This window comes from Microcaecilia unicolor, chromosome 2, assembly GCF_901765095.1.
Source record: "Microcaecilia unicolor chromosome 2, aMicUni1.1, whole genome shotgun sequence".
Lineage (NCBI taxonomy): Eukaryota > Metazoa > Chordata > Amphibia > Gymnophiona > Siphonopidae > Microcaecilia > Microcaecilia unicolor.
Window position 1 is genome coordinate 419,175,249 of NC_044032.1, and position 23,881 is coordinate 419,199,129.

The window sequence follows — 23,881 nt, forward strand, 5'->3', positions numbered from 1 at the left end:
GTCATCGCAGGGACAGAGGCATAGCGAAGGACATCCTTCACCCATACTCTAAAAAAAAAAAAAAAAGACGTCTCTGACGAGCACTTGGACGTTTTCATCTGGACTTGTATTGTGCACTGGCTTCCCCTCCTTAGGAAGGAAATCGGGTGCAAATGAACTAACAGTGAGCAGCTCATTTGCATGCGATTTCCATCATGCATGCCTTTTTCCGTTCAGTTACTGCATCAGTTAGTCCACTGCAGTGCCCCCTAGGGTGCCCGGTTGGTGTCCTGGCATGTCAGGGAGTCCAGTGCACTACGAATGCTGGCTCCTCCCATGACCAAATGACTTGGATTTGGTCGTTTTTGAGATGGGCGTCCTTGGTTTCCATTATCACCGAAACCCGGGGACGACCATCTCTAAGGTCGACCATCTCAACATTTATGCTGACCATCTCTAAGGTTGACCTAAATGTTGACATTTGGGCGTCATCGACCGTATTATCGAAACGAAAGATGGCCGCCCATCTTGTTTCGATAATACGGGTTTCCCCGCCCCTTCGCAGGGACGTCCTGCGAGGACGCCCTCAGGAAAACTTGGGCGCCCCGTTTGATTATGCCCCTCTTTATATTAGCTTATCATCTAACCTATTCCTACATAGTTTAAGAATGAATTCCTATAGGTAATTACTCCCAGTCCCCACCATTTGGTTAGTGATATCATTGCTATCCAACAGCAGCAGAATTCTATCATCTTGATCCATTTACCACTAACAGCTTCTCTAGCCATGGCTTGTATCATCTGCATGAGCATAAAAGAAAAAAGTATATGCAATATAGTACTGGTATTTCAAGTAGTATATGTGCTTCATAAAATGGAATTTTCAACAACCCTCTCATTTTTGTCTCCTCCAAGACTGCAGAGCCCCTTAAAACATTTTTGCACACTGACAGACCCAGGAGGAAGGAGCTCAAATTTACCATTGAACCAGTTTAATAGGTATACTTAATAAGCCTTGACATTTTAGTCGTGAGCTGTAGGATATAGATGTTTTTCTGTTCTGTTCTGTTTACTTTTGTTACTCATTCATTTAGTAACGAAGAGAAACAGAAGTGTGAAAGAGGAAATATGAGTCACAGATTTACTGCTCTGAGCAGCTAATATGAAACCTCTTGTAAAACTGGCTTATGAGTCTTGATTTAAACTAATTGCTGAATTAGTACTGAAAATCTGAAATACCTACTAAGCATCATGGTAAATTAGCTTTTCTTATAACTATCTTTTATCACACAAAACACCAGCTGGTACAACCATATGATAGGTGGGAGCGCATTAAGAAACCATTCACACACATACAAATTAATGCAGTTTGCCAGACCCATAAATGCCGCATTTAATAATGTGGTGTTGAGATTGTTTCCATAGTAACCTACCAAAGCAATAACCTATCAGTATTGGAATTATTAGATCTCCTTAATTAAAACAATATATACCAAACTATAAATCTCATAGAAGAGTCTGTGTAATAATACGCATTAGGGATATTGTAGGTAAACATATGCATAAGCAATGTATAAAAATGTGCAATATTACAGATGGCTAACATGCATTTCCTTAGTATGAACATGCTTATATTAACCCTAATGTTGGCTGTGTAACTTATTCACAAATTGAGTTAATGAGATAGAATGCAAGCAAATCATCTCATTTAGCATTGGATATCATAATGCACGTTAAACCTCACAAGGTTTAATATAGCTTCAATAATGTTTACAGCTGTAGTGCTAGATAGAGAGTGTGGAAAATCGTGATTTTACCCACCCAAAAAGGATGGGCCATTTTTCACAAACTCAGAGTAGACCATCTTGTACAAGCTTATATCTTAGAGTGATCATCTTATTTGTACCACCTCCTGCAAATGCCTGTTGTGAGGGAGTGTATACAAGTTGAAGGTCTCCCTTAATAACAGTCCCTCACAGGATCACCTTATATGGTAGGGAAGCCCCACTCAGCACATCCCAGGATGCACTGGGCAGGGCACTGCCATTTTGGAGGCGGCACTAAAGGAAGGAGGGAATGCTACTCCCTCCTCATCAATAGAGGTACACGGGGGGGGGGGGTCGGGAGGGGCACAAGACCACAAAGTGGGGAGCTGGAGATCCACCTGATCTCCAGCCCTCAAGCCCTCTCTGTCGGGGGGGGGGGGGGGGGGGGGGTGACCGGTTTGCCTCTGTTGAGGGGGGGGGGTTGGGGAGTGCTAGACCAATAGGGAGGTGTCAGATGCCATGTTGAGGGGCTGGGGGTGCATGCTGGCAGGACTCTCCATTCTCCCCAATGCCCTGCAAACCCTAACGCCAGCTCTGAGTTGGTGTAGGGTTTGCTGCAGGAGCAGCGCCCTTGTTTGACACACTGCCAGCTGAGAATTGGGGAGGAATAGGTAATGCCCTGTTTAGCATGCATTTGCATGCTCATTGCGTTCAGAGCTAGCCAGCATGTTGTTACACGTGCTGGCCAGCTCTGATCATCAGGCGAGAGCAAATGCGGGCGCTAGTAGGGTGCTATTGACTTCTAGTGCCTGCATTTGCTTTTGCTCTTGCTCATCTGGGCATGAGCTCGTATGCACAGCCTTAGACTGTAGAGCTAATTGTCTGTGAACTGCCTTGCTCCAGAATTCCCTGGGAGCAGGACAGAGAGCTGAAGAGCCCTGTTTTCAGCAGCACCTGCTCTTATGATGATTTTATTGTGCTGACTGTGACCTACTGCATTTACCTGTGAACAGATGTCCACCTGAATTCTGTGATTCCTGATTTATTAATTGCTAGTCTAATCCATTCTAGTGTCCACTAATAAATAAGTGGCTGAACCTGATGATGTCTTCACCTACCAATAAAAGATAAGTATGAACTACATTCCCTGGAAATGTTTGCTCACCGCATACAAGGAATGCAAAAGAACCCTTAGCTGTAGCCCTGTCTAGCTTATTTGTGGCCCCAGCAATTATCAGAGCATTGCACCTGCCAACAAAATCTGAGGGAAGCCTCCAAACTTGGACATCAGAGCTGTAGCTTTGTGAAACTGGTTCAGTCAAACATGGTGCAAAGGAACCTAGGACACTAAAATTACAACCCATCCATTGGCTTCCCCTGCTGAAGTAATAAAAGTGGGTGGGGTGGGGGTGCGACAGGAGCACCTGGGGGTATGTTGCATAGGGTATATTTACAGTTTGGGACACTCCTGTAAGCCGTAGATGGGGATTGGTGAGAAGGAGTTTGAGAGGTATAGCCTGCAAAATAGAACAGGCCTTTATATACATGTGGCACAAATTGCTAAACCCATTGTTGTGTTTGGCAGTCAGGCCTGTTAGAGACCAGCCTTTGTGGTGGTTGCATTGAAGGATTACTTACTCTGTGTTGAACTGACTCATCTGCCTGAGAGAGAATATAGGCTTATGTTTGTAGTAACCCCAACTGCATGAATAAAAGCACAATAAAGACTTTGGGGCTCATTTTCAAAAGAGAAAAATGTCCAAAAAGATAAGTCTGCAATTTGGACATTTATCTCACAAAAACGTTTAAATCAGTATTTTCAAAACCTCTTTTTAGACATTTTTCTCTGAAGTCCATCAGAAGGACATCTAAATCTCAAGGGGGCGTACCAGGGGCATGTTCAAGGCGGGACTTGGGCATTCCTAAGACTTAGATGTCTTTCAGCCATAATGGAACAAAACAAAAACGTCCAGAACTAAAACTTAGACGTTCTGAGCTAGACCTGTTTTTATAACGAATAGATGCAGTGGGAATTGAACCCCAGGATCAAAGTCCACTGCACTAACAACTAGGCTACTCCTCCACGCCACACAAAAAGATGCCCTTACTCCCCCAGTGGTCACTAACCCCCTCCCACCCCAAAAAAATGTTATTAAAAATATTACTTGCCAGACTTTGATGTTATACTCAGGTCCATTAGATTAGAATTGCATGCAGATCCCTGGAGTAGTCTAGTAGTGGTGCAGTGCACTGCAGACAGGTAGACCCAGGCTTCTACCTCCCCCTACCTGTTACACTTGTGGAGGAAACTATGAGTCCTCCAAAACCCACCAGAAACCCACTGCACACATATTGGTGCTCCCTTCACCTGTAAGGGCTATGGTAGTGGTGTACAGTTGGGGGTAGTGGGTTTTGGGTGTGTTTCGGGGGACTCAGCAGACAAGGTAAGGGAGCAATGGTGAGGTGTGTACCTGGTAGCATTCTATAAAGCCTACTGCAGTGCCCCCAAGGATGCCCTATTGCTTTCCTGGGATGTCACTTTTCCACTATTCTACTGATGCCAAGCTTTCTATTTTTTTTTTTTATAACATCTGAGCCTTGTGTCTGTTGTTTATCAGTAGATTTGGGTTTTGAATTCAGATCTATAGATAAAAAGGAGGACTCATTATATATATCTAAATACCACAGTGCTATTTTTCCATGCTTCATAGAAAGAGTGTACATTCCCTAATTACCTGTCCCAACACAACTGAAGCTTTTACCTCCTCAATGCATGTAAATGGTTTCATCCCTGTGTGGATTCTCTGATGCCGTGTGAGGCTTTCTTTCCAACCAAAGCTTTTACCACACTCAGGACATGTAAATAGTTTCACTCCTGTGTGTATTCTCTGGTGCATTGTGAGGTTTACCTTCTAACCAAAGCTTTTACCAGACTCTATACATGCAAATGGTTTCTCTCCCGTATGGACTTTCTAATGCGCTTTGAGATTTACATTACAACCAAAGCTTTTACCACACTTAGAACATGTGAATGGTTTCACTCTATTGTAGATTTTCTTGTGTATTTTGTACGTTTTGCATTTGGATGTTTTTTGTTTGAAAATGGACCAAACAATAAAACGTCCAAATTACAAAATGTTTTACCAAACAGCATTTTCAAAAGGAAAAGATAGACTTTTTTTGTAGAAAATGACCTTTCCTGTTCTGATTTTGGACGTTTTCCAAAAAACATCCAAATTCAGACTTAGATGTCATATCCAAAAATGCCCCTTGTGCATTTGACTTGCTCAAAGTCACAAGGAGCAGCAGTGGAAATTGAACCCATGTTGCCAGGATCAAAGCCCGCTGCACTAACCATTAAGCCACTCCTCCTCTGTTTTGGACGTTTTGCATTTGGACACTTTTTGTTTAAAAATGGACCCAAAAAAACCGTCCAAATCATAAGACGTCCATAATATTTTCGAACACAAAAGAAAGACATCTATCTTTTTCGAAAATGACCTTCTTTCCTGTTCAGAATTTGGATGTTCTATCGAAAATGCCCCTCAATGACTTCTACTTTAACCCTATCTGCTGAAACAGTCACAGGAGTGGAAGAGAATAAAGCATCAAGATGCTTTATAATAACAAGACAGTATCATCAACCAATGTAGTGATTAACCCATTAGTGCCCAACGTTCCCATAATAAAATCCCATATGGGAACGTTGGGACTAATGGGTTAAGGGTCTGAATTCTCACAATGGGGTATTGACCATGGAAGAAGAAGGAATCCCTCTAGGGTCAACTGACAGAGGTTCAGGATCAACCTCAAGAGCAGTCTAGTGAGTTGGAGGAAGCCAGCCTCTGGATTACAAATCTGACAGAGGAATTGCACTCTCTGTCTGTACATCTCTGTAGCTTCCAAGAAGAGAAGAAATCCCTCCATAGTGGCATTTAAGGGCCAGTTTCAAGCTCAAAGCCACAGAAACAAGAAATATGAGGGCATGTTACAGTGCATGGAAATAGAAAAAAAAAAGAGAGCTAATGAGAACCATTAAACAACAGACTGAGACAAAGCAATTGAGTGCCAAGTCCCTAGGAAAGGACCCTGAAAAAGCAGAATTGCAATCAAGACTGGAAGAGCTCCATTCTTTGAAAATCTCTTAAGCAACTGGAAAAAAAGAGAGGGAATGATTGCAAAGCCAGAATACCTGGCTAAATGCCCAACTGAAGGCTAGAATGTAAGAAGTTCTGCCTTTAAACAGAGAAAAAGTATAGAAGGTTCAGGAGTTGAAAATCAACTTAAAGAAAAAAAAAACAGAGGAGGTTACCCAGCTGCAGGAACAAGTAACTAGTATGGAATCTTCTAATGGGAGTCTTCAGAGGAGTGGCCTAGTGGTTAGAGCACTGGTCTTGCAATCCAGAGGTGGCCAGTTCAAATCCCACTGCTGCTCCTTGTGATCCTGGGCAAGTCACTTAACCCTCCATTGCCTCAGGTACAAACTTAGACTGTGAGCCCTCCTGGGACAGAGAAATATCCAGAGTAGCTGAATGTAACTCACCTTGAGGTACTACTGAAAAAGGTGTGAGCAAAATCTAAATAAGTATTGCCATACTTGGACAGACCCAGCATCCTGTTTCCAACACTGGCCAATCCAGGTAACAAGTATCTGGCAAGATCCCAAAAAGTACAATACATTTTATGCTGTTTATCCTAGAAATAAGCAGTGGATTTTCCACAAGTCCACTTTAATAATGGTTTATGGACTTTTCCTTTAGGAAGCCAGCCAAACCTTTTTTAAACCCCGCTAAGCTAACTGCTTTTGCTACATTCTCTTGCAATGAATTCCAGAGTTTAATTAAGTTGAGTGAAGAAATATTTTCTCCAAATCATTTTATATGTACTACTTTGTAGCTTCATTGCATGCCCTTAGTCCTAGTATTTTTGGAAAGAGTAAACAAGCGATTCAGGTCTACCCGTTCCACTCCACTCATTATTTTATAGATCTCTATCATATCTCCCTTCAGCTGTCTTTTCTCCAAGCTGAACAGCCCTGGCCACTTTAGCCTTTCCTCATAGGGAAGACATCCCATCCCCTTTATCATGTTCCTCGCCCTTCTGTGTACCTTTTCTAATTCCACTATATCTTTTTTGAGATGCGGTGACCAGAACTGAACACAATATTCAAGGTGCAGTCGCACCATGGAGCGATACAAAGGCATTATAACATCCTCATTTCTGTTTTCTAATAATACCTAACATTCTATTTGCTTTCTTAGCTGCTGCCGCACACTGAGTAGAGGGTTTCAACATATGATCAACAATGATGCCTAGATCCCCTTCCTGTTCGATGGCTCCACTCATTATTTTATAGATCTCTATCATATCTCCCTACAGCTGTCTTTTCTCCAAGCTGAACAGCCCTGGCCACTTTAGCCTTTCCTCATAGGGAAGACATCCCATCCCCTTTATCATGTTCCTCGCCCCTTCTGTGTACCTTTTCTAATTCCACTATATCTTTTTTGAGATGCGGTGACCAGAACTGAACACAATATTCAAGGTGCAGTCGCACCATGGAGCGATACAAAGGCATTATAACATCCTCATTTCTGTTTTCTAATAATACCTAACATTCTATTTGCTTTCTTAGCTGCTGCCGCACACTGAGTAGAGGGTTTCAACATATGATCAACAATGATGCCTAGATCCCCTTCCTGTTCGATGGCTCCTAATGTAGAACCTTGCATTACGTAGCTATAATTCCAGTTCCTCTTTCCCATATGCATCACTTTGCACTTGCTCACATTAAACCTCATCTGCCATTTAGGTGCCCAGTCTCCCAGTCTCATAAGGTCCTCTTGTAATTTTTCACAATCCTCTTTGAATAACTTTGTGTAATCAGCAAATTTAATTATCTCACTAGTTACTCCCATCTCAGTCAGGTGGCTGAGCTGCTTAAATAGTTGATGGAGGTAAAAGAATTCACCCAGTTGAAGAGCAGTTGTGACAGGGCCTTGGTTGAAGTATACCAATTACATTACCAACTCAGCCTGCAGAAAATCCTTGTGGAAGAACTGCACTTAGAGGAGGTATGGCTCCAAAAGAAATACCAAAAACTGGCTGAGAAAATTAATTATGGAAAAGTACCATGACAGCCAGAGTCAACAAGCACTCTTTAAAATTCTATGTGATACATGAGACTCACCAAGCTTGCAGATTTCCAAACAATCTTCATGCCCACTAGTCATCTAGCTATCTACATTTTAAAAAGGGAAAGTCTTATCATATTATTTCATAAGGGTATGTTGGTGGAAAACAAATTCTCTATTGTAGATCCATCTGAACATTTTATTATTGAGCATGTTATTTTGAATCATAAGCCCATGTTACTAGTAAACGTCTATGCTCCAAACCAATATGACAAGAATATTTTCATAATGGTAATTAATCATCTCCATAATTTTGATTCCAATCATTATGGAGGGTGATTTTAATTCTGTCTTTTATCCGTTGCTGGATAGCTCCAATCCCTCTAAAGCTGCTCCAGTGGATTATTTCCAGGGAGTGCCTTTGCTTTGCTCTTCACTGGATGTGCTAGATTCCTGGAGATTTTTTCACCCTGGTGACAAGGATTTTACTCATCTTTCTAGGGCTCATAATACGCAGTCCTGTATAGACTTTTGGTTTCGGTCTTCTTACTTGCAACAGGTGGAGATTGGTGCTACTCAGGTGTCAGATCATGCTTTGATTTGGGTAGTTTTGGATTAGGGTATGGAGCCTATGGGTGGATTTCATTGGAAGTTCCCTAGAGATTTGTATTATGATTTCTAATTTCATGCTTATCTAATGACTCAGTGGAAGGATTATGCAGGTGACAATTGAGACTGCTTTGCGGAAAACCCAGTGTTTTTTTGGGAAGCTGCTAAGGCAGTGCTCAGAGGTTATTTCTTATTCAGTGCATAAGATGGGGGCTTGGGAGGCTGAGCTTGTCCAGTTAGGAGCACAAGTCAAAAAAGATCGGCAGCTTTTCGGCTCTCATCTAGTGCCTCCACTAAGGCTCGTCTCTTGGCCTCCCAATCTGCTTTAAACCAACTGATTCACTCTCAAATAAACACTCTTCTGTCTATTATCACTACCAGTTGTATAAACATGCTAATAAACATGATGGTTGTTGGCTCGTTTGGTGATGTAGGCACAAGGGTAGCATTATGCGACCCAGTTACTAGACAAAAATGAGGGTTGTTATGTGCAGTCTACGGAGGGTATCTGTAACATTTTTGGGGAATTTCTACAAGCATTTGTAGTCTCCTCCGGTGGATGTGGGTCTGAAGAATGCCGTCTATCTTTTTGGTCAGTCTCTACCTCAACTGACTGAAACTCAGACAGCTTTGCTCAATGCGCCTATTTTGGAGGATGAAGTGCGATGGGGTATCCGGGCTAGTCCACTCCACAAATCACCTAGCATGAATGGTCTGTCGGATGAATTTTACAAACTGCTGGCTTCGGCATCCAGGCTAGTTCTATCCACAAATCACCTGAAGTGGATGGCCAGCTGAATTTTATAAACAGCTGGCTTCAGAGATTGTTCCTTGTGTGACTACAGTTTTTAATTATTTCATCTGTAGTGGAGTTCTGCCAGATACTTTGCAGACAGCTCAGATTGTGGTATTATTGAAGCCAGATAGAGATCATCAGAGTGTGGATTCTTATTGGCCCATCTCGTTTATTCTGTACGAAGCAAAACTTTTCACTAAAGTTCTTGCAAATCGTCTGGTTCAGATCCTTCCTCGACTTTTCGCTGATCCCCACATGGGCTTCATAAGATCAAGATTGGTGGTGAAGAATACAAGGAAAATCTTGGCTTCTTTGGAGATGGTGGACCATTTCTCCATGCCTTCTCTGCTAATCAGTTTTGATGCAGAGAAGGCATTCATTTGTCCTTTATATTTGACGTTTTGACTGCATATGGTTTTACGGGTTCCTTTATGGCCACTCTTTGGGCCCTATATTGTGATCCTAAAGCGGTAGTTACGGTGAATGGAGCGTCTTCCGCTTCTTTCACTATAGCTTGGGGGATGAGTTAGGGGTGTCTTCTTGCCCCACTTCTGTTTGTGTTGATGACCACCGGAGGGAATCGTGGATAACCACCCCTGACTCCCCCAGTGGTCACTAACCCCCTCCCATCCAAAAAAAAACAACTTTAAAAACTTTTTTTCCAGCCTGTATGCCAGCCTCAAATGTCATACCCAGCTCCATCACAGCAGTATGCAGATCCCTGGAGCAGTTGTTAATGGGTGTAGTGGACTTCAGGCAGGTGGACCCAGGTCCATCCCCCCCTACCTGTTACACTTGTGGTGGTAAATGGGAGCGCTCCAAAACACCCCCAAAACCCACTGTACCCACATCTAGGTGAGCCCCTTCAGCCATAAGTGCTATGGTAATGGTATAGAGTTGTGGGGAGTGGGTTTTGGGGGGGGGGGATTTGGGGGGCTCAGCACCCAAGGGAGGGGAGCTATGGACTTAAGAGGTAGTTTGCTTTGTTTTTTTAATTGTTACAAGTGCCCCCTAGGGTGCCCGGCTGGTGTCCTGGCATGTGAGGGGGAACAGTGCACTACGAATCCTGGCCCCTCCCACAACCCAATGCCTTGGATTTGGTCATTTTTTTAGCTGGGCGCCTTTGGTTTCCATTATCGCTGAAAAACGAAACTGCCCAGCTCAAATCCGATGCATTTGGCTGACACAAACCGTATTATCGGAAAAAAGATGGACGCCCATTTTTTTCGAAAATACGGTTTGTCCCGCCCCTTCATGTACCCGTTCTCGGAGATAGACGCCCATGGAGATGGGCGTTCGCGTTCGATTATGCCCCTCCACATTCATACTTTGGCTCTCCGGGATCGTAGTCATATTCTCAATCGGTTAGGAGCACTGTCCGGTTCCTCTGGGTAATTTTTTTTTTTTAAGGATAATTCTTGATCTGCTTTTCCTGGGGTTTTTCTTTGATCCAGGGAGGGTTTAAGAAACAGGTTTATGCTGCTGGGTGTTGTTTTTGTTCAATCGAGGGTTAGGGGATTGTGACACGGGTCTTTTGAAGGGAAGGAATTATTTCTGATTCTTGTTCACTTTTTGTATTGTTGATTGTTTCAATTCCTATATCAACAAAAAATGTTTCAACATAAAAAGGGAAGGTCTATGAAACTGAGTCCAATTTGTGCAATGGGTATTATGTTCATCTTACTACTACTAATACTACTACTACTATTTGACATTTCTAAAGCGCTACTAGGGTTACGCAGCGCTGTACAATATAACATAGAAGGACAGTCCCTGCTCTGAGAGCTTACAATCTAATGGACAAATGTACAGACAATGTCCTACTTGATAATGACTTGGCCCCGGTGTCCAGGATGGATCTCCCTCAGAAAGTAGGAAACCTCGAGCAGCTGAAGATCCAAAAGCTCCTTTGGATTTACTCCCTTGTCCAGCTTTCTTTAAACTTTCTTCTGCAACACTATAGTTCAAGACAGTATATGATCCTGGACCTACATGAAAAGTAAACAAGGTTATTATATTACTGTATTCCAGACCACAAAATATTAACTATAAGGAGGTTATTTTTCTAAGCCATTTCTGTAGCTAAAACAGTGTTTTACCCATAGAAATGGGCTTTTAGAAAAATTTCCACCCTATATGGGTAAATTCAACTGCAGTGAGAAGAGGCATTCCTAGGACTGAGGTTGAAGAGGGGCTCACACTTATGCACATAATTTTACGGGGTGATCCGGGAAATTATAGAGCAGTATACCTGACTTTGGTGCCTGGTAAAATAGTAGAAACTATAATAAAGAATATAACTACTGAACACATAGACAAACATGGTTTAATGCAGTGGTTCCAAAACCTGGTCCTGGAGGCACCCCAGCCAGTCAGGTTTTCAGGATATCCACAATGAATATTCATGAGAGAGGTTTGCATGCGCATAAATGTTCATATAGAATACTAGAATAAACTAGCATTGGTGCACCTAAATGTAGGTGTGCATATCTATGCCAGTCTATGGCTGGCGTAAATATGCACACCTACATGTAGCATTCATGAATGTAACTATGGTATTCTGGAAATAGCTTGTGTAAATGTTGGCCCCACCCATGTTATGCCCCTCCCCTGTGAATGCCCTCCTAATAATTATGTGCATCAGAATGTTCTAGTTAATTGGGGAAGTGGGACATTTTCATTGGGGTGTCTGGTTGTGGAGGGCAAGCTAACCAGGGAGGGGGGGGTTCTGGTAAAGGGAGGTATGCTTTTGCAGGTGAATAAATGCACGAGAGGCAGGCCTCTTGATGGCTTCTTCATATACTGTGTTTCGGAAGCTTAAGTCCTGGATGTTTCATCAACATTTTGCTTGATCTGTTATGGACATTGCTTGCCTTTGAATGCTGTTTTAAAAAATTATTGTAATTGTTTTTAAGTGTATTTTGTAAACCACTTTGACACTAAGGTATAAGGCAATATATAAAATGAATGAAGCCAATCCAATTCAAGGGAGTCATAGAATAAGGGTGAAAGGGAATAGACTTAGGTGTAATCTAATGAAATGTTTCTTTATGGAAAGGCAGTCCACTGCAGTGAAACTACTTCATAATTCTAAACGTTTTGATCATGTCACCCCTCTACATGAAAGAACACTGGCTCCCAGTCTTGGCAGCCATAAAATTCAAACTACTCACCATGGTTTTTAAAGGTAGACTACAGACTGCACCAGAGTATTTTGCCAAACTTTTGATTCTTTATACTCTTGCACGCTCCTTGCATTTATCTCAACGAACACTGTTATTATATCTTCTGCCTCCTTCAGTCCTCCGCTTAGACATCACATGAGACACTGCTTTTGCCTATACAGGTGCCCACCTCTGGAATTCTCTCCCTTGTGAACTTAGACTTGAATCCTCCTACTCCAGTTTCAAAACAGTAATAAAAACCTGGCTATTTACTCAAATATTTATTCCCAGCAGTAAGCAAGTCTTTCTTTTTAACTGATTTCCTTGGGAGGGATGCTTTTATCATCAGTCTATTTTAATTATGTGCACTGCCTATTGGCATTTTTATGGAGCAATTGGTGGTATATCAAAGAGGAGATAGATAAAGAAATAAATAGATAAAGAAAGAATTTCATATTTCCAGTCTTCCTTTTCTCCTCCAGGATACATATATTCAAGTTGGAAACTGTGTCAGAATTTAAGAAAGCGTGGGACAGGCATGTGGGATCCCTTAGGAAAAGGTGGAGTTAGTGGTTAATGAAGATGGACACACTAGTTCTTAATGAACCATTTGCCTGTCATTTTGCAATCTCAGGAAGGCCATCTCAATTTAGGAGGTGATTTTAATCTGACTCTTACTCCAAGGCTTAACAACAGTGAATGGCAGGTTGTATATAGTAGAAGGGAGAGGTGAAAGATTCAAGGGTTGTGGAAGCATTTTGTCACGATTGTGGTCGTGACCCCGCTCAGACTCACCTTATTTCCGGCAGTCAGCTTCTGAGCTGGCTTCTGTCTGTTCTTCCTGAGTTAGTTCTGCCTCTGTCTCTGTGTGCTGGCTGCTTCAAGCATGGCTCTGATTACTCCATTATACTACACCTGTGTGTGTTAAGCCTCTCTGTGCTTCAATATGCTTTCTGCCTGTGTCTTGGTTTGTGTTCCTCTTGCCCTCTGGTGGCCAGAACCAGTGGCTACCATAGACTTTCCAGACTTTCTTTCTGGTCCGGTCCGGTCCAGATATTCCAGGCTTCCAGACTTGGTTTGAAGTTTGGCAGCTAGCCTCACCCGTAGCTGCCTCATGATTGCTGCAGCTGAGTTCAGCTGCTGATGGGTTTATCATCAGCTGGAAACCTTCTGAGTTTGCCTTTGCATCGTCTAAGATCCCTGGTATGTGGGTGTGCTCTGTGCACTTCTGCCTAGTCCAGTTTTATTCTGAGTTCTTGCCTGGTTCTTGTTTGTTTGTGTGTAGTTAGCTTTGGTTTTATTGTTTAGTTCCTAGTCTTGTTTCAGGTCTGCATTTCCTTGTCTTGTGTCTATGTTCTTTATTAGTGGCTGCTTGGCAGCTTTTAGTCCTGACTCCCTCCTGTCTGTGTTTCTGTCTTAGTAGCTGCCTGGCAGCTTGTAGTCTTGACTCTGTTGTGTGTTTCCTGCTGGTATCCAGTTCCTGCCCAGTCCGGTAAGTCCTGCCGGCCACCTGCATCCAGGGGCTCAACTCCTGGGGAAGGGTGGTCAAGTGCAGGTGAAGCCTTGCTCCAGTCCTGTGTTCGTCCAAGTGTTCTTGTCCAGTGTGTTCCTGCTTTGCTTATCCCTGTCTGCAGTCCCTGCTTTGTGTGTGTGTTAGCCCAGTGCTGGTTGGGGTGGTTTTGCCTGCCACTACCGCTCCTTGGCAACGGCCCAAGGGCTCACAAACCTAGTTGCTGCTTTGAGACCTGACACATTTAATGCAGTGAATGGGTGGAGGTGGCTGCACACGGTAGAATGCGACTTTACGTACTTTTCTTCAGTCCATCAATCTTACGCACAGATCATCTGTTCCTAGATAAGCAGTTATTGCCATCTGTGGAAGGGTCTCATAATGAATCAGCCAAGTGGTCGGATCATGCAATTGTGTGAATGGGTTTACTGTAAGGTACTAAAGCCCAAGGACTCCTATACTGGAGACTGAATGATAGTTTATTAGATGATCCCTCTATTCTGAAACCAGTGAAACAATACTTGGAGGATTATCTTGCATTTAATAGTGTGGCAGATGTCTCTGTGGAGGGCTTACGGGGAGGGCTGAAGGCAATGATGAGGGACCACCTGATTACTATTGCAACTTATATTAAGAAATTGAAAGGGAAAGAGTTTTTCACCTATATCAGGTGGTACAGAGGCAAGAGAGTGCACATAAGCATCACCCAAGGAGGAGGGATTTTCTATTTCCCTAAAATGATGAACGCAGGACACTTCAAGATAGGGAGATAGAAGAGTTGCAGTATCAACTGAAACTGATAAAGAAACACTCTTTTGAATTTAATAGTAAGGTCAGCAAGTTATTGGCTCATAGATTTAAAATTAGGAAAACTCAAAATAATATTCTACATATTAAGCGGGCTGTTGGCAGTGATGTTTGGGCGGAGAAGGATATACAGGAGCATTTTGTTGAGTTTTATAAAGAGTTATGCACCCCAGATGTGGAGGTGGAGAAGTCTGTGATAAAAAATTATTTAAACTCCTTCCCAATGGCAGCTATGGATCCTCAGGATGTGGCTCACTTAGTTCGCCTATTAGTGGCGAAGAAGTGCGTCAAGCGCTGAGATCCATGAGACCTGGGAAATCTCCTGGGTTTACAGTTAAGTTTTACAAGCAATTTCAAGATTTACTGGTACAACCTATGTTGAGGTCATTTATCCTCCGGAAGAGGATAGTATGCTTCCGTATTATATGATGCTGGTAGGGGTTACAGTACTGCTTAAGAAAAGGAACAATACAAAGGTATTATAACGTCCTCATTTTTGTTTTCCATTCCTTTCCTAATAATACCTAATGATCTATTTGCTTTCTTAGCCGCTGCAGTACATTAAGCAGAGGGTTTCAACGTATCATCAACGATGACGACTAGATCCCTTTACTGGTCGGTGACTCCTAACGTGGAACCTTGCATGACGTAGCTATAATTCGGGTTCCTCTTTCCCACATGCATCACTTTGCACTTGCTCACATTAAACGCCATCTGCCGTTTAGGTGCCCAGTCTCCCAGTCTCCCAGTCTCATAAGGTCCTCTTGTAATTTTTCAGAATCCTCTTTGAATAACTTTGTGTCATCAGCAAATGTAATTACTTCACTAGTTACTCCCATCTCTAGATCATTTATAAATATGTTAAAAAGCAGCGGTCCCAGCACAGACCCATGGGGAACCCCACTATCTACCCTTCTCCATTGAGAATACTGACCATTTAATCCTACTCTCTGTTTTCTATCTTTTAACCAGTTTTTAATCCACAATAGGACAATACCTCCTATCCCTTGACTCTCCAATTTCCTCTGGAGTCTTTCATGAGGTACTTTGTCAAACGCCTTTTGAAAGTCCAGATACACTAGCAGGCTCATTTTCGAAAGAAAAAGATGCCCATCTTTCGACACAAATCTGAAAATGGGCGTACTTCTCACAGGGTCATCCAAATCAGTATAATCGAAAGCCAATTTTGGATGTCCCCAACTGCTTTCCGTCGCAGGGATGGCCAAAGCTCAAGGGGGCGTATCGGAGGTGTAGCGAAGGTGGGACTTGGGCGTGCCTAACACATGGACATCCTCGACTCGTAATGGGAAAAAAGGGTGTCCCTGACAAGCACTTGGACGACTTTACCTGGTCCTGTTTTTCTTACGACCAAGGCACAAAAAGGTGGCTGAAATGACCAGATGACCACCGGAGAGAATCGGGGATGACCTCCTCTTACTCCCACAGTGGTCACTAACCTCCCCCCTACCCTCAAAAAACATCTTTCAAAATATTTTTTGCCAGCCTCAGATGTCATACTCAGGTCCATCACAGCAGTATGCAGGTCCCTGGAGCAGTTTTAGTGGGTGCAGTGCACTTCAGGCAGGCAGGGAGACCCAGGCCCATCCCCCTCCCTACCTGTTACGTTTGTGGAGGAAATGGCGAGCCCTCCAAAACTCACCACAAACCACTGTATCCCTTCACCCATAAGGGCTATGGTAGTAGTATACAGTTGGGGGTAGTAGGTCTTAGGGGGGTTTGGGGGGCTCAGCAGACAAGGTAAGGGAGCTATGTTCCTGGAAGCACTTTATGAAGTCCACTGCAGTGCCCCCTAGGGTGCCCGGTTGGTGTCCTGGCATGTCAGGGGGATCAGTGCACTACAAATGCTAGCTCCTCCCACAACCAAAGGGCTTGCATTTGGTCCTTTCTGAGATGGGTGTCCTTGGTTTCCATTATTGCCGAAAATCAGAAACGACCAAGTCTAGGGACGACCATCTCTAAGGATGATCTAAATTTCAAGATTTGGGCGTCCCTAACCATATTATCGAAACGAAATATGGACATCAATCTTGTTTCGATAATACGGGTTTCCTCGCCCCTCCACCGGGATGTTTTGCGAGGACGCCCTCAACAAAACTTGGGCGTCCCTTTCGATTATGCCCCTCTAAATCGACCGGCTCACCTTTATGCACGTTTGTTCACCCCTTCAAAGAAATGTAATAGATTGGAGAGGCAAGATTTTCCTTCACTAAATCCATGTTGGCTTTTCCTCATTAATCCATGCTTTTGAATATGCTCTGTAATTTTGTTCTTTATAATAGTCTCTACCATTTTGCCCGGCACGTCAGGCTCACTGGTCTATAATTTCCCAGATCTCCTCTAGAACCTTTTTTAAAAATCGGTGTTATATTGGCCACCCTCCAATCTTCTGATAGCTTGCTTGGTTTTAAAGATAAATTACATATTACTAACAATAGTTCTGCAAGTTCATTTTCCAATTTTATCAATACTCTGGGATGAATACCATTTGGTCCAGGAGATTAGCTACTCTTCAGTTTGTCAAATTGCACCATTACATCCTCCAGGTTTACAGAGATTTCATTCAGTTCCTCTGACTTGTCAGCTTTGAATACCATTTCTGGCACTGGTACCTCTCCCAAATCTTCCTCAATGAAGACCAAAGCAAAGAATTCATTTAATCTCTCCGTTATGGCCTTGTCTTCCCTGAGCGCCCCTTTTACCCGTCAGTCATCTAGCGGGCCAACTGATTCTTTTGCCGGCTTCTTGCTTTTAATATACCTTAAAAAGATTTTACTACGTGTTTTTGCCGCCAACGCAATCTTTGCCTTCCTTATCAGAGCTTTGCATTTGACTTGCCATTCCTTATGCTGTTTTTTGTTATTTTCTGTCAGGTCCTTCTTCCATTTTCTGAAGGATTATCTTTTAGCTCTACTAGCTTCCTTTATCTCACTTTTTAATCATGCCAGCTGTCGTTTGGTCTTCCTTTCTCCTTTTTTAATACATGGAATATATTTGGCCTGGGCTTCCAGGATGGTATTTTTGAACAGCATCCATGCCTGATGTAAATTTTTGACCCTCGCAGCTGCTCCTCTAAGGTTTTTTTTCACTGTTCTTCTCATTTTATCATGGTCTCCTTTTTGAAAGTTAATGTATCGGATTTCCTGTGTGTACTTCAAAGCCAATATCAAATCTGATCATATAATGATCACTGTTATCAAGCGGCACCAGCACCATTACCTCCTGCACCAGATCATGCACTCCACCAAGGACTAGGTCTAGAATTTTTCCTTCTCTTGTTGGCTCCTGCACCTGCTGCACCATAAAGCAGTCCTTGATTTTGTCAAGGAATTTTACCTCCCTAGCATGCCCTGATGTTACATTTACCCAGTCAATATCGGGGTTATTGAAATCACCCATTATTATTTTGTTGCCCAGTTTGTAAGCCTCCCTAATTTCCGATAACATATCTACATCCGTCTGTTCATCCTGGCCAGGTGGACGGTAGTACACTCCTATCATTATCCTTTTACCCTTTACACGCAATTGTGCCACTGAAAAGAAGAAAGGCACAAAAGAAAAGGGGTAAGACCCGACCAAGCAGCCTAAAACACGGCCGCTTCGAACAAGAAAGAAAACTTACAAAAGAGGTCTAAAAAAACTAAGAAAATACGGGAAGGTAAAAGGTTTTTTTTTTTTTTAAAGAAATGACGCAAATCATTGAAAGGCTCTTCCTGGGCCAAACAATGAAGAGACAAACCAAAGTACGCTGTCTCCCCGCCGCGGACAAGAAAAAACTGAGCGGGAATGCTCACGTGACAGGCGGGAAGTTGTCCACGCATGCGTGGTGCGCATGGTTTGCGCACCAGAAGGCTCTGGCAAAACCTTTTTATTTTTGCTCTGAAAATATTTGCCGTTTCCTGGGCCGCCGTGGACGCCGACCCACATGTGAGAACAAGCAGCCTGCTTGTCCTCAGAGAATTTAAACTACATGTAAGTATCTGCACAAATTAAAAGTAAAAGATTTGCTATGAATCTGCTAAAATGGAAAAAGATCCTCATAAAAATGCACAATTCCAGGCAGTCATTTCCAAATTGTTGTGTAGTTTTTCTGTACACCTGAAAAATAAATGTTAATCTGACTAATAGTAAGTAATGTAAACCAAAAATGAGTAGCATTGCAAACCTGGGGTTTCTGGTTCTTTAGATACTAAAGAGAATCGAACAGCAGTCTGCCCAAATGGTTTCTGTCTCATTTTGGGAGATGTCTTTTGCTGCTTAAAAGCCATACGTGGTTCTTCATATGTGCCAGGAGCTGGTGTGATTGATCTTGTGAGTTGAAATCTCTGGTAAAGCATGAGCAAAAAAGTTGCTGATAAGAGGTGTCAATATATTATATACAATTCTAATTAATCTCATTAAACAAAGTGATTATACCTGACTGAGAATGTGTATAAAAAGGATATTCCATATATTATTTGAGAGAGAGAAAGAGATAATGGGGCTCCTTTTATTTTTCTCTATAACAAATAAAAAAAACTGGGTGAACAGTAATAACAGTTGGTTCATAAATAGGCCTATGATACAGCTATAAAGTGATCATTCAATAAATATGTATCATGATGTAATTATCACATCATTATTTAGAGTTGGTCAACACGGGTTTTTCATTAGAAGAAAAGCACGTAAAAATTATGAGACAAACAAAATGTTATGGAGCAAAAATGTTTCTTAAAATGTTTCCTGAAAAACAGTGGTCACTTGATGGACTGAAGAAACTTAATTACAAAGCTGATATTACCAGCAATTTTAAAATGCTAATCCAGTAGAGATAGACCCCAAAGCACATACACCACTGATGTTATTGACCAAGCTGAAGATCTGGTATTAGGTCAGGAGGACACTCCACAGACCCACTCCATGCAAAGTCATTTCATTTCATTTTTCATTTATTTCATTTAGGTATTTATAGTCCGCTTAAACCTACGCGGTTTACAGTTTCATTTTTACAGGCACTTTAAACTGTTAATACAAATAACTTAAATTTGCAAATTTTTCTAAAAAATTTATTTTGAGCATAACATTCTTAGTGTTCACAGTTATTGTTTTTACTTGTTCATGTGATATTTCAAAGTACCTTTATCATGTAAAATTTACAAAGAATATTTTTCATGCCATATATTTGTTGCATGATCATTTTATAGCAGGCAATATACATGTGCACTCTGCTGAGATGTACACTGGTGTGGCCCTTATCCATATTCCAGTACTGTTAAATGTGTATATTTTTGATACTGTTTCACGGAAGTTCTATTATTAGGTTTGAATTTACTGTTTTTAAGATTACTTCATTTATTGTATTTATGTTTATTCTTGGTTATTTTACTATTGTTATGCTGTTAACAAAATTATAAGTTTTATGTTAAACTGTACCTGCTGTACACCACCTTGGGTGAATCTCTTCATAAAGGCAGTTAATAAATCCAATAAATAAATAATAAATAAATAGTCAAATGGCAGCAGGGAAGACCAATGCACTTGGCTTCAGGAAGCAAGTAAATGCTCTTTGGTCCTTCAAATGTTTTGCAGATGTCAATTAGAATATGTATAGTTTGAAACACCACAGAAAAACTGGAACATTAAAGAGCCCAAAAGTCTCACATTGTTGGTTGTGGGGCTCTTTCAAAACAGAAAAATGTCCAAAAAGCAGCACAAAGCAGCATTTGGATGTTTTATTTGCCAAAACATCCAAATCGCTATTTTTGAAACACATTTTTAGGACTTTTTCTATGCAGTTCATCTACAGTGCATCCAAATCACAAGATGCCTGGGGTGGGATTTAGGCATTCCCAAAACTTGGGTGTTTTTCTGCTATAATGGAACAAAACAAAAACATCCAGGGCTACAATTTAGATGTTTTGGTATAGACCTGTTTTTATCACGACGAAGTCAAAAAAGGTGCCCTAAATGACCAGATGACCACTGGAGGAATTAAGTAATGACCCCCGTTTACTCCCCCAGTGGTCACTGACCTCTTCCCATCTCCAAAGATGTAAAAGAAACAGTACATACCAGGCTCTATGATAGCATCAGAGAGCAGCCATGGAAGCAAAAGCCAGCTAGCATGTCATACTTAGTGTGCACTAACTGGGTAACGAAGATGATGTAGGATGGGGAACTCCTGCCATATTGTTAGGGTGAGAAATCATGCTTCTGCAGCCTAATAGCCAGAAACACTATCTCTTTAAGAAAACTCCATATTTTTCTCCTCTAGCTAAAAGATTTTTACAAGACCATATTTACTGAAAAGTTTCACAACCAATACATGCTGGGCCCCTGCATACTTTTTGTTATCAGTTGTGCCTGTCACTACAAGACATAACAAGGTACTGCCAGATCGGAACATTTCTAGTTCTCAGCAAAGCCCAGCCATCTGTTATAAATATGGTTTTTTCCATATTTTTTCTATTTCCGTATTTTATGATTTGGATAAAGAAACCACCTACCTCCTGGGCAGAAGGTATAACCTGTAGTGTAAGAGTTTGTTTATCAGGGATTCCATCTTGAGTTGCTTGTAATAACTGTAGGAATGCTGTTAAATCTTTTCCTCAGGATTTATACTGAAATATCTTTTATGCCAACACCAGCACCATGGTTTGTGCAAGGTCTACCTTGTGAAGCAGAGCTGGTGTTTGTGACCAGTGTTGCTCCAAAATTCCCTAGGAGCAGAACAGAGAACTGCGGAGGCACATTCCCCCCTCCCCCCACACACACACACCATGCCTCTCTTTTGCAACTCCAACTGATCTACCCACAGTTCTGAGTAAACTGACTGTCTGCCTAACCGCAACTGAGGAATGGGCAAACAACGAACTTTGCATGAACCCAAATAAAACAGAGATTCTTTGGATACCATACACAAGTGGACTAATACCCAACTTCAAAATACCTTTTGGGACGTATGAACTCCCCCTAAAATCACAGGTCAGGAATCTTGGGATACTGCTAGACTCTTCACTCACTCTGATCCCACAAATTCAAACAACCTTCAAAAATTGTCTATCACCTATGGCAACTACGAAATCTCTACATATATTGAAAAGATGAGTCTGACCACAGTGGTTCATGCCATGATAACATCACGACTAGACTACTGTAATGCCCTGTACACTGGTCAAACCAAAAAGAGTTTGTATCAGCTCCAACTAATTCAGAATTCTGCAGCATATAAGGCTGCAAGTGATGTGACCACATTATATACCCTTCCTGCAAAGGTTACACTGACTATCAGTACCTTACAGGGCTAAATTTAAAACTCTTTGTTTGATTTTCAAGGACCTCAAACAAAATGAGCCAGAGTACTTAAAGAATAGGTTAGCCCTTTACACACCTTTAAGACCTCAAAGATCTTCTCAAGGGTCATCATTATCTGTTAAACTGTACCTGCTGTATACCTCGTCAAAAGAAATTGTACAATGCGATGCCCGCTAGCAAGCCTTCTCAGGAGTAGCCCCCACACGCTCCGGAAATTACTCCCAGTGGGGCTACATATAGCTCAAGACTACCTCTACTTCAGAAAGCAGGTAAAAGTCTGGCTCTTCTCCCAAGCTTTTAATACATAGGGTGCCCAACTATACACTCATTCTGCACCTGGACTAGCTTGCTATACACACTGTAACTTCAGATCAGTTACTTATCTCTTGCTTAACTATAACAAGAACATGCTTTGAGTTTAGTTAACCATCAAATTATTCCAACTGACTCTGTACCACGCATCTTGTTCCCATCATATATCTGATCTTGGTCCCTCAGCTATATGGTAAGCCGTATTGTAGACAATCTTTAGCATGCTTATTAGGTGTATCATTAGTAATACTGTTTCACACTAGTTCTATTATTAGGTTTCAATTTACTGTTTTCAAGTTTACCTCACTTTTTGTATTTATGTTTATTCTTGGTTATTTTACTATTGTTATGCTGTTAACAAAATTGTAACTTTTATGTTAAATTATACCTGAAAAACATTGCCTTGGGTGAATCTCTTCATAAAGGTGGTTAATAAATCCCAATAAATAAATAAATTTGCTAATTGTCAGCTACTGTGTTTACCTGCAAAACAGATTTGCCCACCTGAATTCTGACTCCTGATTTATGAGTAATTAGATGTACCTGAGTATCTACCCATTTACTGGGGATTCCCATCTGCTGCTAATAACATATATAGGGAAATTAGAAGAGTTTCAAAGAATAGCGACCAAAATGTTAAAGGGGATGGAAGTCCTCTCATATGAGGAAAGGCTAAAGAGGTTAGGGCTCTTCAGCTTGGAAAAGAGATGGATGAGGGGAGATATGATTGAGGTCTACAAAATCTTGAGTGGTGCAGAATGAGTAGAAGTGAATCGAGTTTTTACTTGGTCCAAAAGTACAAAGACTAGGGGACTCTTGAAGAAGTTACATGGAAATAGTTTTTTTAAAAAATAGGGAGGAAATATTTTTTCACTCAATGAATAGTTAGGGTCTGGAACTCTTTGACAGAGGATGCAATAATAGCGGTTAGCATATCTGGGTTTAAAAAAGGTTTGGACAAGTTCGTGGAGGAAAAGTCCATAGTCTGCTATTGAGACAGACATGGGGAAGCTACTGCTTGCCCTGGGATTGGTAGCATAGAATGTTGCCACTACTTGGGTTTCTGCCAGGTACTTATGACCTGGCTTGGTCACTGTTAAACAGGATACTGGGCTAGATGGACCTTTGGTCTTACCCAGTATGGTTATTCTTATGTTCTTATGTAAGATATATATTCCCAGGGTGTCTAAGTAGAAATGTTTCCTCACCACATATGGGGAAAACAAAGAACCAGAAACCGTGGTCCTATCTAGTTGGCAGCAGAGCAGATGAGCAGAGTTAATACATGAACACTTAGCACCTCCTAAATAGGAGGCAATAAGTGGTCCCCACATTAAAATACTGTACATACCACACACCAATGGTTACATTAACGCACAACCTGCAATAAAAAAATAGAGGAAACACCCCCAAAAGGTGCCACCTTAATTCTGGGCCTAGCATGTGTTAAATTCCTGCTTTATAATCCTGTTTTCCAGATTTTAGCGCACTTTAGT

At 41.7% G+C, this 23,881-nt stretch overlaps 1 protein-coding gene across 1 annotated transcript in view; it reads right to left on the bottom strand.

Moving 5' to 3' along the window:
- The window catches only part of STPG2 (sperm tail PG-rich repeat containing 2), an 873,622-nt gene that overhangs the window by 611,846 nt on the left and 237,895 nt on the right, over positions 1 to 23,881 (bottom strand). The window contains exon 8 of the mRNA XM_030190712.1: positions 18,946 to 19,105. Within this exon, the coding sequence (XP_030046572.1) occupies positions 18,946 to 19,105 (160 nt within the window). The remainder of the gene's footprint in view (positions 1 to 18,945; positions 19,106 to 23,881) is intronic.